Raw genomic sequence first — 16310 nt, 5'->3', positions numbered from 1 at the left:
TCCGCCATGGTTCAGTCCACCCCTCTCGGGTGGACTCGTGTCTTCCTTTTCCGCTAACCACCCTCTTTATGCGCACTCCCTCTTCTTAGGGCTAGTCCATGTGTAATCGTGCCATCTTATTTCCCCCTTGGGTAACGGATTACCTCCGCAACGTCCTCCCTATCGGATTGCACGCTTCCCAACGTACTGTCGTATTTTCCTAGAACTATACCTAGACGCTCGGGACTTCCCAAAAAATATACCTTAATCCGTAAAACTTCCGTTAAAGTGGGACAAGTTAGGGCCAGGGACACGTTGGAGGACCGCGCTTCTCATGATATAGGTGCGTCACGCTTACTTGACTACCCTCTCATCGAAGGCGTTGGTAAGGTGCAGTCATTATGGCGTTTTCCATAGTTCTCCCAATACGTGGATTTTCTAAATCAAATCCACTAATAGCATTGGAGTTCCCCACCCGAAGGGAAACGCTCTGGTTACTAAAGTAATTGTCGTTCCCTGAGGAGGGGAACGGAAATGCTATTTACCATCGCCATAATGACTGTCCCTTAGCTGTTAGTAAAATCTCTTCAGCTTAAAAGGATAGCGAATGCTTGCTCCACCTGTGCTTATATGCTGAGTTAATTGGCAATGAAGCACACGTGCGCAAGCTTACGCTGCCAATTCATTGTCATTCATTGGCCCTTTCCATACTCTTTCAGACAAGTGGCTTCTGAACCGAATCCTCCCAATACGTGGATTTTCTAAATCAAATCCACTAATAGCATTTCCGTTCCCCTCCTCGGGGAACGAGGGTTACTTTAGTAACCAGAGCGTTCTTTCAGTTGGACTGAGAGTGCAAAGATGAGCATTGTGAAATTAAAGGAGCATATTGTCCACAGCCCAGCCCTTGTGATTTTTAACCCAGTTTTGCATACACTGGTAACCTGTGACACCTCAGATTATGGGTTAGGGCCTGTTTTAACTCAGATCCATGCAGACGGCTCTGAGCGTACAACTGCATTTGCCTCTCGCACACTCAACAGCTGAAATAAAGTACTCCATTGTGGAGAAAGAGGCCCTGGCTTGTGTGTGGGCCGTGGAACTGTGGCAAACATACTTATGGGGCCGACCATTCACGCTTAGAACGGATCATCAAGCTTTAACTACCTTTCTTGCAACTAAGGGTATGGGCCGTGCTGGAATGCGCATTGCAAGATGGTCCACCCGTTTCCTTTGCTTGAACTATGAGGTGTCCTACAAGCTGGGTTCTGAAAAAGTCACAGCAGACTGTCTCTCACACCTTCCTTTACCTACCTGTGAGGACACTAACTCTACTATCGAAACTGACATGGTAGCATTTATTTCTGCTGAACCTCGTGCTTTTTCATTGGATGAGTTCACCAAGGAAAGCGCTGCATGTCCAGAATTGTCAGCATTGCGACTGCATCTACTTACAGGATGGCTTAAGAGCAAGAAAAACCTTCAACCTGAGCTGGCACCATATTTTCACATCCGGGATGAACTGGCTGCACAAGACAGCTTGGTCTTTAAAGGTTTTTACCCCTTGGTGGTGCCTATAGCGTTGCATGTGTCCCTAATTAACTTGGCTCATCAGGGCCACCAGGGTATTGTTAGAACCAAACAGAGGCTCCGTGACTTGGTCTGGTGGCCTGGCATGGATATTTAAGTTCAGTCTGCTATTGCATTATGTCAGATTTGCCAAGCTCATGACAAGAGTGTGAAAACGCATACACCTCCTCTTCAGCCTGTACCATTTCCAGCTGCACCCTGGCTAAAGGTTGGATTGGACATTGTGGGACCATTTGAGTTAGCAACCTGGTATTGCAGGTATGCACTCACATTAGTTGACTACTACAGTAAGTGGCCAGAAATAGCCTTCACCAGTAATGTCACCACTGTCATTGAATTTCTCACCACAACATTCAACCGGTTTGGCAACCCGGTGGAAATACTTACTATTGGTGTGCAATTGACATCTCTTGTTTTTGCCGAGTTTCTTACAAACAGGGATATCCAGCATGTGCATACTTTCCTGTACTTCCCACAATCTAATGGTGCTGTGGAGCGTATGAACCATGTCCTGAAGGATTGGATTCAAACAGCAAGCTTGGAAGGAAAGCCTTGGAAAATGGCAGTGAGGGACTTCTTGTTGCAATTACACCTTGTTGCACTCACACTATCATACTAAACCTCATGCCACCACAGGGGTTGCTCTTAGTGAACTCTTGCTGGGATGCAAACTCAGAACGAACTTGCACATTCTGCCCACTTGGCCTCCTGCTTGCACCGACGCTACGGTGCAAGCTCATGTTCAGGCTCGAAAAGCTCGAGTCAAAATATATACTGACAAAAAACGGGCTGCACAACCAGGTGACAAAGTGCGTGTGAGGATACCCACTCATGTGAAAAAAAGCAGGGGGAAATTCAGTCCACCGTGTATGTTGTTGGGGAAAAAAAGCCAGGACACATATATCCTGGATGATGGAAAAGTGTGGAATGCTGTTCACCTGTCCCCATGTCCTGAGCAAAGTGTAACACACTTGAAGAAGACGACAAGTGTGTGATGAACTTGGGATCTTTTATTCAGCCAGCGTAGTTATCTGATACAGATATCGCTAGAACGTACACAACAACAGTGCTACTATTATACATTACGAAAGCTGACTCTTCTTCTCTTCCTTTTTCTCAGGTCTGCTCCTGCGGATATTCTCCAAAGAGCTACTGCCACCTGCCGGTCACTCATCGCATCGCTGTAAGTATACAAATACTATACATGCACTGGCTAAATAATTAAACACATATTAAACAGTTATTTAAGACAGCAAAAACATTATTTGGGTTGGGGTTTGGGAGCTAGCATTTGATTCACAATTTAACAGTATATTCTAGTTTTCCCCACAAAAGCAACTCGGATAATGAATCTACTGTGTAAAAGAGGTCGGTGGGCTGAGCCCAGAGCTGGACACGAGCTGTGCTCTCTCCTCACGCGTGCATGCTGTGACATCACGAACAGACTCCTATAGAGCTCGTACTTGATCATGCGCTGATCACGAGCACAGGCAGCCAATCAAAACGCAGCTTAGGTCTGCTGTACATTGAGACTGTTAACTGGTTTCATTCTGATCAGACAGAGAGAAAGGTTGCATGCTTTGCTTTCCGCCTAATTCCAGTCAGTTTTGTGTGCGTCAATGATGAGAAATCACACACACACACACACACACACACACACACCAAACACATACACAAAGTGTGATGGACAATAAAGAGCTTTAAATGGGGTTCAAGTCTCCGTGTTCTTACCGGCACTCCATGGCGACGATCAAATTCACCTAAAAACCAGCTAACTCCTCTACAAAATTGGTCCTTCGAGCCGGAGCTGGTCGTTACCATGGCAACCCCAAAGTCAGCCCCATCCTCTTCTCGACGTCCACACAGAGTGATCCAGAGACCTGCCTACTTAGATGACTACATAGTCAATTATGCTGGAAACCCATCTAGCCATCCAGTTGGACCTAAAGAGAAAGCAATAATGACGTCAACCCCCATCACTACTAGTCAATCATATGGAACTGCTGGTTCATCAGAGGACTTTATGCAGCAGATGATGGAGATTACAAAACAGCAAAGTGAGACAGCAAGGCGCCAAACAGAGCTCTTGGAGAAAGTCCTGCTACACAGTAGCCTTCAAGCATCCACCCCCTCCTCACGAGCATCATCACGGCATCAGACACCTCGGACCCGAATCCTGCAATCAGTGGAAAAGGGACAGCCGACATCTGAAGTAAGCCCTGATGTTGTTAGAATACAGTCCTCTCCCTGGCCACTGCCTAATAATCCCCCAACTGTGGAAGAGCTTTCTCAGTCGCTGAGGAAAACCCACCTCAGAGACACTTATTTCCAGTCACCTCCACCTGTAAGCAGAGAAACCACCTTAACGTCACATCAGTATGCCACACCCTATAGCAGCTCTCCATTAGACCAAATTAGAACCCATCAGCACAACCAAGCAGAGCCATGGACTAAACCACTGCCTCCTCTCCCTGGACAGCAACCCATCCAAACCACCCAGCCACATTTCTATAACATACCACCTGCAGCTGTCCACCCAGTACACAGCCGGTTCGTTTCAGTGACTGAGCCAATGCCACAAACGTCATACCAAGCTACATCTCAATTTAGGGCTAACACTGTACCCTATGCACCTCCTCCTCCCTCATACTGGAGTCCAACAGTGGAAGGGCCCACCTTTCCAGATTTTTACAAAGAGGACAGAGCTCAGTATGTGGAACTTAGGATGGCTTTGGATAATTTGCTCCACCCTCAAATACCAGAGAATTATAAGTACTCCATCCTCCTGAAGCATGTGAAGGTACCTAATGCTCACAGACTAGTGTTAGCACATGCAGAATCAGTCACTCCTTACACAAATGCCCTGCAAGCCCTCGACAGGAGGTATGGCAGGCCCTACCAGTTTGTGCTGAGAGAAATAGAGACATTGGAGAACCTCCCAGCTATTCGTGCTGGTGATGAGCGGGCATTCGATGAGTTTTCTCTCAGAGTCCAAGCAATAGTCGGCATGCTTAAAGCCCTCAAGGATGATGGTATTGAGGAACTGCACAGTGGGTCAAATGTTAAACGACTGTTGAACCGTCTTCCTCGTTCACAACAAACTCAATTCAGGAGGCATCATCTCAAGAGAAACCCAGATAAGACAAAGTTCTCTCTCCTTGAGTTTGCAGATTGGCTGCAGCTGGAAGCTAACTGCTTAGAATTTGACCCAACTGATACCACCAGAACTCTAAATCGAGATCAAAGAGCAGTCACTCGACAACAAACCAGGCAAACCAGCATACTGCATGGTGTTAATCAAAGACAGACTACAGAACAGGTAACCAAACCCACCATAATACAGCAGAAAGCACCTAACAAACACAAACCTGTCTGTCCATACTGCAATGCGGATCATTACCTCAGCCAGTGTACCGCCTTCAATACATTAACTAAGGAGCAGATTGTGGGTTGGATTAAAGAGAATAAACGATGCTGGAAATGTGCACGTTTACACATGGCTAAAGACTGTGACCTTCAAAAGCCTTGCCACCTGTGTCAAGCCAAACATCTCTCTGTGCTCCATGACATAAATCAAAGGAGAGCTGAAGTTACGAACGAAAGCAGTAGTTTGTATAACTCAACCACAGAGACTCTGTACCTAGACCAGCCACGCTGTGGGGGCAAAGTCTTTCTAAAGGTTGTCAAGGTTACACTTCATTACCAACAAAAGGCTCTGGACACATTTGCAATACTTGACGATGGCTCAGAGCGCACCATTCTGCTTGCCACCGCTGCAAATCACCTTGGTTTAAAGGGCAAACCAGAACAGTTGAACTTACGGACAGTACACCAAGATATCAGGACATTACATGGCACATCTGTATCCTTCTGTATATCCACTCCAAGTAACCCTGGTAAGAGATATGCCATTCACGGGGCTTTTACCGCAGAGCAGTTTGGATTAGCAGAATACACTTATCCAGTGAGTTCCTTGCAGAAAAGGTACAGACACCTCAGGGGCGTTCCCATACCACCCCTGCACAAAGCTTGTCCCCTGCTGCTCATTGGTTCAGATCACACTGAGCTCATCACACCAACTGAACCAGTGTTATTGGGTCCACCTGGAGGTCCAGCAGCAATCAGAACTTGCCTTGGCTGGGCTTTGCAAGGCCCCTCCAAACATGTACAAGAACAACTCCCAATTTCACAGTGCCTGTTCACATCTAATTGTTCTCCATCCGCAGAACTTTATCATCAGATTGAAAAGTTATGGCAGATGGACATCCTGCCGTACCGAAGTGAGAAAATTGTAGTAAGGTCACAACAGGACCAAGAAGCCTTGAACATGCTCGAGACACAAACAGTGCAGGTGAAAGTGGATGGAATTGACAGATATGCCACCCCACTTTTAAGAGTCAAAACAATGACTTTACTCAATGCCCCCAAAGAGGCTGTAATGTGCCATCTCCGTAGCACTGAACGCCGTCTGACAAAGGACCCACCATTAGCCCTCAAATATCAAGAGGAAATCAAAAAACTGGAGAATGCTGGTTATGCCACTAAAATACCACCTCAAGAAGCAGCCCAATCTACAGAGTCATGGTATCTGCCCCACCACATTGTGACACACAATGGAAAGCACAGAGTGGTGTTCAATTGCTCTTACACATACAATGGAGAAAATCTGAACAAGCAGCTGTTGCCAGGACCAACATTAGGCCCCACTCTCCTTGGAGTGTTAATTCGCTTCAGAGAACATCGAGTCGCCATCAGTGGAGACATTAAAGGGATGTTTCACCAGGTCCGTCTGCTCCCCAAAGATAAACCCCTTCTGCGGTTCTTGTGGCGGGACCTAAACCCAGAAAACCCACCTGATGTGTATGAGTGGCAAGTCCTTCCATTCGGCACAACCTGTAGCCCCTGTTGTGCAACCTTTGCCGTTCAGCGACACGTTTTTAGCCATTGCCAACAGGGTGACAAGCTACGACAGTCAGTTGAACAATCATTCTATGTAGACAACTGCCTACAAAGCACTTCATCTGCAGTTGAAGCCCGTGAACTAATTGATGGTCTAAGGTCCATACTAGCCTCAGGGGGTTTCGAAATCCGTCAGTGGGCAAGCAATGAGTCCACAGTGGTCAGACATCTCCCTAAAGAGGCCAAATCAGAGAATACTGAGCTGTGGATTTCTCAAAGTCAGGCAGACCCCCATGAAATGACACTGGGACTTAGCTGGCATTGTGTACCAGACACCCTACATTACCGTCGCCGCCCGCTGCCCTACCAGGAGGTAACAATGAGGAATATCTATCGTGTCCTTGCCAGCCAATATGACCCACTAGGCTACATCATACCCTTCACAACAAGGGCCAAAATCATTGTACGTCAACTGTGGGCAAAAGAACGAGAATGGGATGACCCCCTTCTACCATCAGAACTACTGCAGGCCTGGCAGAATTGGGAGGCCGAACTGAATCATCTTCCAAAAATTACCATGCCCCGTTGTTATGTGTCGGCCACTCTAGACGTTCCAGAGGCAGAACGAGAGCTCCATATCTTCTGCGATGCCTCTGCAGAAGCTTACGGGTCAGTAGCATACCTTCGCACTGAGCACCAAGGCCAGATTGAGCTGGCATTCATTCATGCAAGATCTAGAGTGTCACCCAAAAGGCAACAATCTGTACCCAGGCTCGAACTGTGCGCCGCCCTCACTGGAGCACAGTTAGCCAAGCTGCTTCATAATGAGCTGTCACTCAAGATCAAAGACACATTCTTGTGGAGCGACTCAACAACCGTACTTACCTGGATCAAATCAGAATCTTGCAGATTTAAAGTTTTTGTGGGGACTAGAGTAACTGAAATACAAGAGCTCACCGAAGGTTACTATTGGCGGTTTGTAGATTCAGGAAACAATGTTGCAGATGACATCACACGTGGCAAATCCTTGCTTGAACTGTCCCAACCCAACAGATGGAGTAAAGGGCCAGATTTCCTCTATCTACCACCCGTTAGCTGGCCAGAAAGCCCTTCTGTAGAACTAGATGCAGACCTGACTGAGCTCCGTAAAACAAAGTTTTGTGGTCTCACCTTGGATGGTTCTGGATCATCACTGCCAGATGCCAACCAATTCTCCACCTTTGAAGAACTTCTGGAGGCCACTTGTAGATCCTTACATGGGGCGGCAGGAGAAACCACTGACCCAGAAGCCATACAGTACAGACAAGCTGATACGGATTTACTAAGGCGAGCCCAAACAGACAGTTTCCCCTCAGAGTATAATGCCCTTACAGCTGGTAAGCCAATCCCATCATCAAGTCGTTTGCTTTCACTATCACCTGAGTTGGATAAGACAGCTGCACTCATCCGTGTTGGAGGACGATTACGGCAAGCCCAGCACTTGTGTTACAGTACTGTACATCCAATAGTCCTGGATCCAAATCACCCAATCACCCGACTCCTCATAAAACAGTATGATGCCAAACTCGGTCACCCTGGTCCAGAAAGGGTCTTTGCTGAAATGCGAAGGTATTACTGGATCCTCAGAGGGAGAGAAGCAATACGGCGCCATCAACGTTCTTGTGTCGAATGCCAAAGGTGGAGAGCAAAGCCCAATATCCCAAAGATGGCAGAACTCCCTCCAGCCAGACTTCGTCTCATGAAACCGCCTTTCTTTTCCACGGGAGTAGATTGCTTTGGCCCATTCCTGGTAAAACGAGGAAGGAGCAATGAAAAGAAATGGGGTATTATTTTCAAGTGCATGACAACACGCTGTGTGCACTTAGATCTTCTGGCCAACATGGACACAGACTCCTTTCTAATGGCTCTCAGACGCATGGTTGCTCGACGAGGAACTCCCTCTGAAATACTGGCAGATCAGGGCACCAATTTTCGAGGAGGAGATAAAGAATTACAAACTGCATTTACAGCCATGAGTCCCGATCTCCAAGCCCAGTTAGCAAAACAGAAAATCCAGTTCCATTATAATCCTCCAAATGCCCCACATTTTGGAGGTATGTGGGAGCGAGAAATCCGCTCAGTCAAAGCAGCCTTACGCACCATAATAGGACCCCAAACTCTCACAGAGGAAGTACTCAGAACACTCCTTATAGAGGTTGAGGCTATACTCAATGCAAAGCCACTGGGTTATGTTTCTTCTGACCTTGCTGACCCAGATCCTGTGACCCCAAATTACCTGTTGATGGGGCGGCCAGATGCGTCACTACCACAAGTCATCTACCCAGAATCTGAGATCCTTAGTCGGAAAAGATGGCGGCACTCACAGGTCTTGGCCGACCAGTTCTGGACGAGTTTCATTAAGAATTACTTACCCACCCTGCAACAACGTCAGAAATGGATGACAGACACCAGCAACCTCACACCTGGAACAGTCGTGATGATAATAGATCACCAACTTCCTCGAGCCTTGTGGCCTGTCGGCAAAGTTGTTACCACATACCTCGGATTGGATGGTCGTGTTCGTTCAGCAACGATAGAAGTCAAAAACAAACAATATCATCGTCCTGTGGCTCGTCTTATCACTCTGCCTTCTATTCCAGATGATAACCCTACAACGGACTAAAATGGCAAAGGATGATTGTACATTTGCATAGCAAATGTAAGGGCGGCTGTAAAAGAGGTCGGTGGGCTGAGCCCAGAGCTGGACACGAGCTGTGCTCTCTCCTCACGCGTGCATGATGTGACATCACGAACAGACTCCTATAGAGCTCGTACTTGATCATGCGCTGATCACGAGCACAGGCAGCCAATCAAAACGCAGCTTAGGTCTGCTGTACATTGAGACTGTTAACTGGTTTCATTCTGATCAGACAGAGAGAAAGGTTGCATGCTTTGCTTTCCGCCTAATTCCAGTCAGTTTTGTGTGCGTCAATGATGAGAAATCACACACACACACACACACACACACACACACCAAACACATACACAAAGTGTGATGGACAATAAAGAGCTTTAAATGGGGTTCAAGTCTCCGTGTTCTTACCGGCACTCCATGGCGACGATCAAATTCACCTAAAAACCAGCTAACTCCTCTACATACTGGTTGTACTTGAAAACCAAAAACATCCTCGAACCAGATGCCCACCAGTCTGGCATAAAGACTTTGTTACATGAACCTTATACACATGCACATTCCTCATTATAGCAGGGCTATATCAGTGTTATAAAGTTGCTCGCCTTAAGAAGTTACACGTTGAATAGTAATTCTACATTGTTTTTGTTTTCTTATTACATCCACAGTGGAGTTATGCTTAAGTTTGTATCATTGCTGGAAAAATAATAATAATTATTATTATATGCATATTGTATAAGTCTAACCTCACAACTGATTAATTTGTGATTTCAGTTGGTAGAGTGGTTGTTGAACACCTCCCCTAGTACTAACCTAAAAAGGGGGAAAAATGTTGTGTTGTTTAATGTTCAGTCCTGTTATTATCATATGTGGCCAAAAGGCATCAAAAGGGGTGTGTGTAGGGGAGAAAGGGAGAAGAGAATAAAGTGAAGAAGTGTGGGGCTAAAGAGAGTTGTTTCGGCTGCATGTTCATTTACTAAATTATACAAAACACCACACCAGTCTCTTGCACCCTGGAAGCCTGTGGCGATATAGCCCTGCACTGCGAGCTGGAAGGCGGAGCTACCCAGACTGGCAAGGTTCGGGATTGCACATCTAGAAAGAGAGGAAACTGCTTTTTTATTGAAAATTTGGGTACCGCCAGCCCGAAGGCCACTTGACTGGTAGAGCAGGCAGCGGAGGTGGAGCAGATCTTGTAGCCATGGCTGGGTGCACTCGGCGAGGAGCAACCAAAGTAGATGAGGCAGTGGGAGAACAGTTTTCTGAGACTCCAGCAGTGTCGTCCAAGAGGCCAGCCTGCAATATGGGTGCATTGAGAAAGCGAGCTGTTTTAGCGTCTCTCATATCAGACAGGTTAAGCAAGAGGTAACGTTCCTGGACTATCAGTGTGGCCATCGTCTTCCCCAGGGCACAGGCGGCCGTTTTGGCTATAACATGCAGAGTGGAAGCAAACTGGCCCACAGCAGTGTAAACTCTGTCCATGAGAGACTCAGACATCATTCACACTTTGGACAGGAGTGTAGGTGGACCTCTCCAGGTGGAGGTGCCTTGTAGGCAAAGATTGACCACAATAGCGCTCTTCACCTGAGGAATCACCTCATATCTACTTTCTGCTCCACTGTCAAGGGTGGTGAGAGGGGGAGCGCACAAGGTCCAGGCAGAAAAGGTGCCCTCTATGCCTGTGTGAGGTCACTGTGTACCTCCAACTGTGTGTGTGTGTGTGTGTGTGTGTGTGTGTGTTTGTGTTTGTGTGTGTGGTGGTTTCCCAGTACTGGGTTGTGGCTGGAAAAGCATCTGCTGTGTAAAACGTATGCTGGAATAGTTGGTGGTTCATTCTGCTGTGGAGACCTCTGAATAGAGACTAAACCGAAGGAAAATGAATGAATAAATGAGAAAGCAGTGCATCACTCTTCTGTTTACCCACGATTCCTGTGTAGCAGACCTGATTGGACAGACCTTCAGGCAACTATTAATTAGTGCTGAATTAAACTGAACATATTTGTCATATTTGTCTGATTATTTGTCTGAAACTCTGGTAAAGGAGACTGAAGTTTGTCCTGCAGTTTATTCCTCTGGTGTGTTCGTTTCTTCAGTTTGAGATCAAGATCACGTGTGTCCAGCTCTGTGTCTCTATTGAATGACCTCTCAAAACTTCATCAAAACATCAGTTCAAAGGATCATCTACCAGATCTCAGAGAGAAAACACCATCATCTGCCAAAAGGTATTGTGTGGTTTATATTATTGCTCACACAAAAATTCTTAGCAGTGTTTATCAAGGGTTTTTAGTATACTTATACAATACTTTAAGATTTATTTTACACCTTGAACAACACCGTGAAGGTGTGACGCTTTTTTTCCTCTGGTGTGTTTGTGTGTTCAGTGTGAGATCAGGATCATGTGTGTCCAGCTCTGTGTCTGTGAAGAGTGATGGGTCAATGGGTAATCCACCAGATCTCAGTGGGAAAACACCATCATCTGCCAAAAGGTATTTTGTGTTTTATATTATTGATCACACATGGACTGTATTTCAGTATTTATCAGGACTTTCTTATTTTAGTTACACAACAATAAGTAAGATTTTTTCCACTAAACCAGTGTTATAATCTGAATGTATTCGTTTATACTCCTCATATGGACAGATATCTAATCATACAACATTTCCTTATGGTTTGTAAAGTTAAATAATGAATATGACTTTGTAAAATGCCCTCCTTGTCATTATGATGTTTAAATAAAGAGGCAGAAGATCCATCTGCAGCAGCTAGTTAGTAAAAAATCCCAATGTCAAGGTGAAGAAAACAATAATCCAAGTAAGTGGCAGAGAAATGTTTGCTGATCACATGAAATCAACTTACGACAAGGTTTATTTGTGATTTATGAAACATCTGTATGCAGACAATCCCATCATACGTCTTGATTCATGAGTTTGATCAGTGAGATAAGAATCCAGCTCAAAGCCTACATGCAGAGTTCTGTAGGAGCATCCTCAGGGTACAGAGAAACACAGCCAGCAATGCATGCAGGGCAGAATTAGGCCAGTATCCTCTACTCATGCGCATTGAGAAATGATCCGTTAAATATTGGAAACACATTAAAATGAGTGACCCCAACTCTTATCATTTTAAAGCCCTCAAAAACTAAGAAATAGACATAGAAAAAAGCCCCCTGATACAGATGATCCTAAAGCTGCAAACACAAACCAACACAACCAATATGACTAACAGCAGACAGCATCAGGACACGGACATGCTCATCCACAGAATTAAGCCCAATCAGAAGATAAATGCAGGAACAGAAGAGTATCTGATTTACTGGAATGAAGCAGCCGGTAGTAAAATTCAATGTTATTTAGACCTAAACAGAGATTATACCACAGCAACATATGTGAGTTCAGTAAAGCACAGTAATCTAAGAACAACAATGAGCAAATACAGGCTGAGTGCTCACAGTCTGACTGTAGAGACGGGCTGATTCAGACAGAACTGGCAACCCAGAGAGAGCGCATTGGCTGCAGGGTGGAGCTCTCCTGTGATGTGGATGGCACACAGCGCTGTCAGCCAAGTGTGACTCCAGAGAAGCAGACAATGAGCAGGCTGAGACATGCGATGGAAGTGTATACCCCCCAAACAGTTGATATAAGCCACCATTGCCATGCTGTCCATTCTGACGAGCACGTGTTTCTGCTCTAAAACCGGTAAAAAGCAGAGGAGAGCGAGAAACACTGGCGACAGCTTTAGACAGTTGATATGCCAATTCAGATGGGGTCCGGTTCATAAACCTGACGCTGCATGCTCGTTGCACATGGCCTCCCAGCCCGTACTGGAGGCATCCATCAATACGACAAGGCGAGAAAACCACCACATCTAGAAACACAGTCGGAATGACATCCTTAAACACATTGTTCAACCGTGTTGCTCTCATAGGGGTTTGGCTCTTTTAGTTGAAACTGCTCTTTTAGCTACCAGAAGGACATCCAGGGGACGAGAAGGAAGCCCAGTTCCACCACAGCTGTCACGTCGACGCCCGCACTGGTAGGAATACTGCATTTGATTTGAAGTCAGTGTGACAGAAGAAGTTCTTTACTCTCTTTGAGAGGTTCTGAAGCAAAAATCTCATGCTTGCTTCACATGCACCAGCTGATATACTGATAGTGATTAATCACTGGCACCTGAGGAGCCAAGCTATGCCAACTCATTTGCCCGTTTTCGTACTCTTGAGAGTCATTGGTCGTCTAGATCTCCCAAAGTGTCTTTATCTAGACACATGTCGCAGTTCCCATGAAGTGAAAACACCATTTTTACAAAATCCTAACACTATTTTAGACCTTTTCAGATCTATTTAATATAGCCTAGTATTAATGTAAAAAGAAATAGCACCAAAATTTTTGACAAGGGGTTTCATTTATAAACATGGACAAAACTAGGGTGAAAACATGGGTACGACACTTTCCACTTAAAAGTCAAATAAAAAATAAAAACACTGGACAAGTGGATGTGCAGAGCTGTAATTAAATTCTTCTTAAATGTTTTTAACTTGAATATTGACTTGAATGAAAAACTTTAAATGCAGGAGACACATGAGTGGGAATAATGGATGGGTACTTACATTTTCGGAAGGGCATAATAAATGATGTCACTGCCTTTTTTGATCTGAAATATTTCACTTTAAAGATTGATCTGAAATATTTCACATTAAAGATTGATCTTACACCTTGAAAAAACACTGTGAGGTTGTGACGCTCCTTTTCTTCTGGTGTGTTTGTGTGTTTAGTGTGAGATCAGGATCACGTGTGTCCAGCTCTGTGTCTGTGAAGAGTGACGGGTCAATGGGTAATCCACCAGATCTCAGTAGGAAAGCACCATCATCTGCCCAAAGGTACATTGTGTTTTACATTATTGATCACACTTGGACTGTGTTGTGTAAACCAACAATCAGAGTCGTTCCTGAATGAATTGTTTGAATAAATCAAACTTTGTTGACTCATTAAGGCACCTCCATTTGCAGTTTTAGTTACTCAGAGTTTCTTTCAGTAAATAATAATCTCGCATTTCTATGCCAACATGTGATGAGCCCGAATATGACAGGACCCCCCCCACCCCTTTAGGAAAGGCTCCTGACGTTTCCACCAAGACCACCCGAACTGCGAGCTTGAAAATCCCGGATCAACTTGGGGTCAAGGATGTCCTTAGCGGGAATCCAGGAGCGCTCCTCGGGACCATAACCCTCCCAGTCCGCAAGATACTGTTGAGACCATTGCACCCTCCGAACATCCAGTATCCTGCGAAATGTGTAGCCAGGCTTACCCCCAATGTTGCGAGGAGGAGGAGGGAATCTGTCAGAGGGAACAAAAGAAAAACCCAACACAGGTTTTAGGAAAGATACATATAAGGTGGGATTAATCCTAAATGACCTCGGTATTCCTAGACGATAAGAAACGTTTGAGGTTACTAAAGTAACCCTTCGTTCCCCAAGGAGGGGAACGGAAGCACTATAAGTGGATTTGATGTTCTAAATCCACGTATGGGAGATTCGGTTCAGAAGCTACTTGTCTGAAAGAGTATTGAACGGGCCAATGAAAGCAATGAATTGGCAGCGTAAGCATGCGCAGGTGTGCTGCATCGCCAATTAACTGAGCATATAAGCACACCTGGCGCCAGCAGATGCTATCCTTTTTAAGCTGAAGAGACTTTTAACAGCTAAGGGACAGTCATTATGGCGACGGAGTATAGTGCTTCCGTTCCCCTCCTCGGGGAACGAAGGGTTACTTTAGTAACCTCGAACGTTCCCCTTCGGGGGGAACTTCAGCACTATACTATTGATGTTCTAAATCCACGTATGGGAGCCCATTGAAAGTGCCATAATGACTGCACCTTACCAACACCCACCATGAGAGGGCAGTCAGGCAAGCGTGACGCACCCAAATCATGGAAGGCGCGGTCCTCCAACGTGCCCTTGGGCCTAACTTATCCCCACTTCAAAAGAAGCTTTACGGAATAGGTATATTTTTTGGGAGTCGCTAGCATCTGGATAATTCTAGGAATATACGACAGTACGTTGGGCAGCTCTACCAATGTCTGTTAAAGAAGCGCCGCGCGCACACGCCCAAGAGGATTCAACGCTCCAAGTGGAGTGCGCACGCACTCCCGGGGGGCGCGGCTGACCTCTGCTCAAATAAGCACATGAAATGGCCTCCACAATCCAGTGGGATAAACGTTGTTTAGACACGGCACTTCCCTGCTGCCGTCCGCCATATTAGACAAAGAGCTGCTCAGAAGATCTAAAGTACTGAGTACGGTCCACATAAACGCGAAAGGCACGACTGGACAAGTAAAGAAAGGGCTGAGTCTGCCTCCTCTGGGGGCAGCGCTTGCAGGGTTACTACCTGATCTCTAAAGGGACTTTGGGCACATAACCCGGGCGGGGTCTCAGGATAACGTGAGAGTTATCCGGCCCGAATTCCAGGCACGAGTCACTGACCGAAAATGCCTCCAGGTCCCAGACCCTCTTAATGGAGGCCAACGCGACCAGCAGAGCTGTCTTCAGGGACAGAAATCTTAAGGATACTGAATCGAGTGGCTCGAAGGGATCAAATCGCAGGCTTGTGAGAACGAGGGCGAGATCCCAAGAGGGCGTGAGAGGGGGGCGAGTTGGATTAATTCGCCTTGTGCCTCTGAGGAACCGGATGATGAGGTTATGCTTTCCCACGGTGCCTCCAGCCACCGCGTCATGGTGAGCGGAGATGGCGGCAACGTAAACCTTGAAAGTGGAGGGTGACAGCCTGCTATCCAGCTTCTCTTGAAGGAAAGAGAGCACAACACTGATCTGGCAAGATCGGGGGTCTTCTCTGAGAGAGATACACCAGTCAGTGAATATTCTTCAGGGCGTAGGCGCGCCTAGTGGAGGGGGCTCTAGCCTGAGTGATGGTATCAACCACCACGGGCGGCAGGTTACCTAAGTCTTCCTCGCGTCTATGGACCACACGTGGTGGTTCCAGAGATCGGGGCGAGGGTGCCAGATGGTGCCTTGTCCCTGAGAAAGTAGGTCTTCTCTCTTCCGTCGCGAGGAGGGAGAGCTCTGATATCCAGGTCCGGTTGGGCCAGAGGGGCGCAACTAACGGAACCTGTTCCTCGTCCTCCCTGACCTTGCACAGTAACTGCATGATCAAGCTCA

General features: G+C 46.3%; 2 protein-coding genes across 4 annotated transcripts in view; both read left to right on the top strand.

Annotated features, from left to right (window-relative positions):
• The window catches only part of si:ch211-232d10.1, a 257203-nt gene that overhangs the window by 94701 nt on the left and 146192 nt on the right, over positions 1-16310 (top strand). The gene's annotated exons all lie outside the window — the stretch shown is intronic.
• LOC108183521 (NACHT, LRR and PYD domains-containing protein 3-like) overlaps positions 1-16310 on the top strand; it is a 74941-nt gene that overhangs the window by 13345 nt on the left and 45286 nt on the right. The window contains exons 3-6 of the mRNA NM_001444887.1: positions 2690-2752; positions 11233-11361; positions 11521-11625; positions 13911-14015. Of these exons, the coding sequence (NP_001431816.1) occupies positions 2690-2752; positions 11233-11361; positions 11521-11625; positions 13911-14015 (402 nt within the window). The remainder of the gene's footprint in view (positions 1-2689; positions 2753-11232; positions 11362-11520; positions 11626-13910; positions 14016-16310) is intronic.

This window comes from Danio rerio, chromosome 4 (assembly GCF_052040795.2).
Source record: "Danio rerio strain M-AB ecotype USA chromosome 4, GRCz13ab, whole genome shotgun sequence".
In the NCBI taxonomy this organism is placed as follows: Eukaryota; Metazoa; Chordata; class Actinopteri; order Cypriniformes; family Danionidae; genus Danio; species Danio rerio.
The sequence above is the reverse complement of the archived record's forward strand: the minus strand, read 5'-3'. Positions and strand labels throughout refer to the sequence as shown.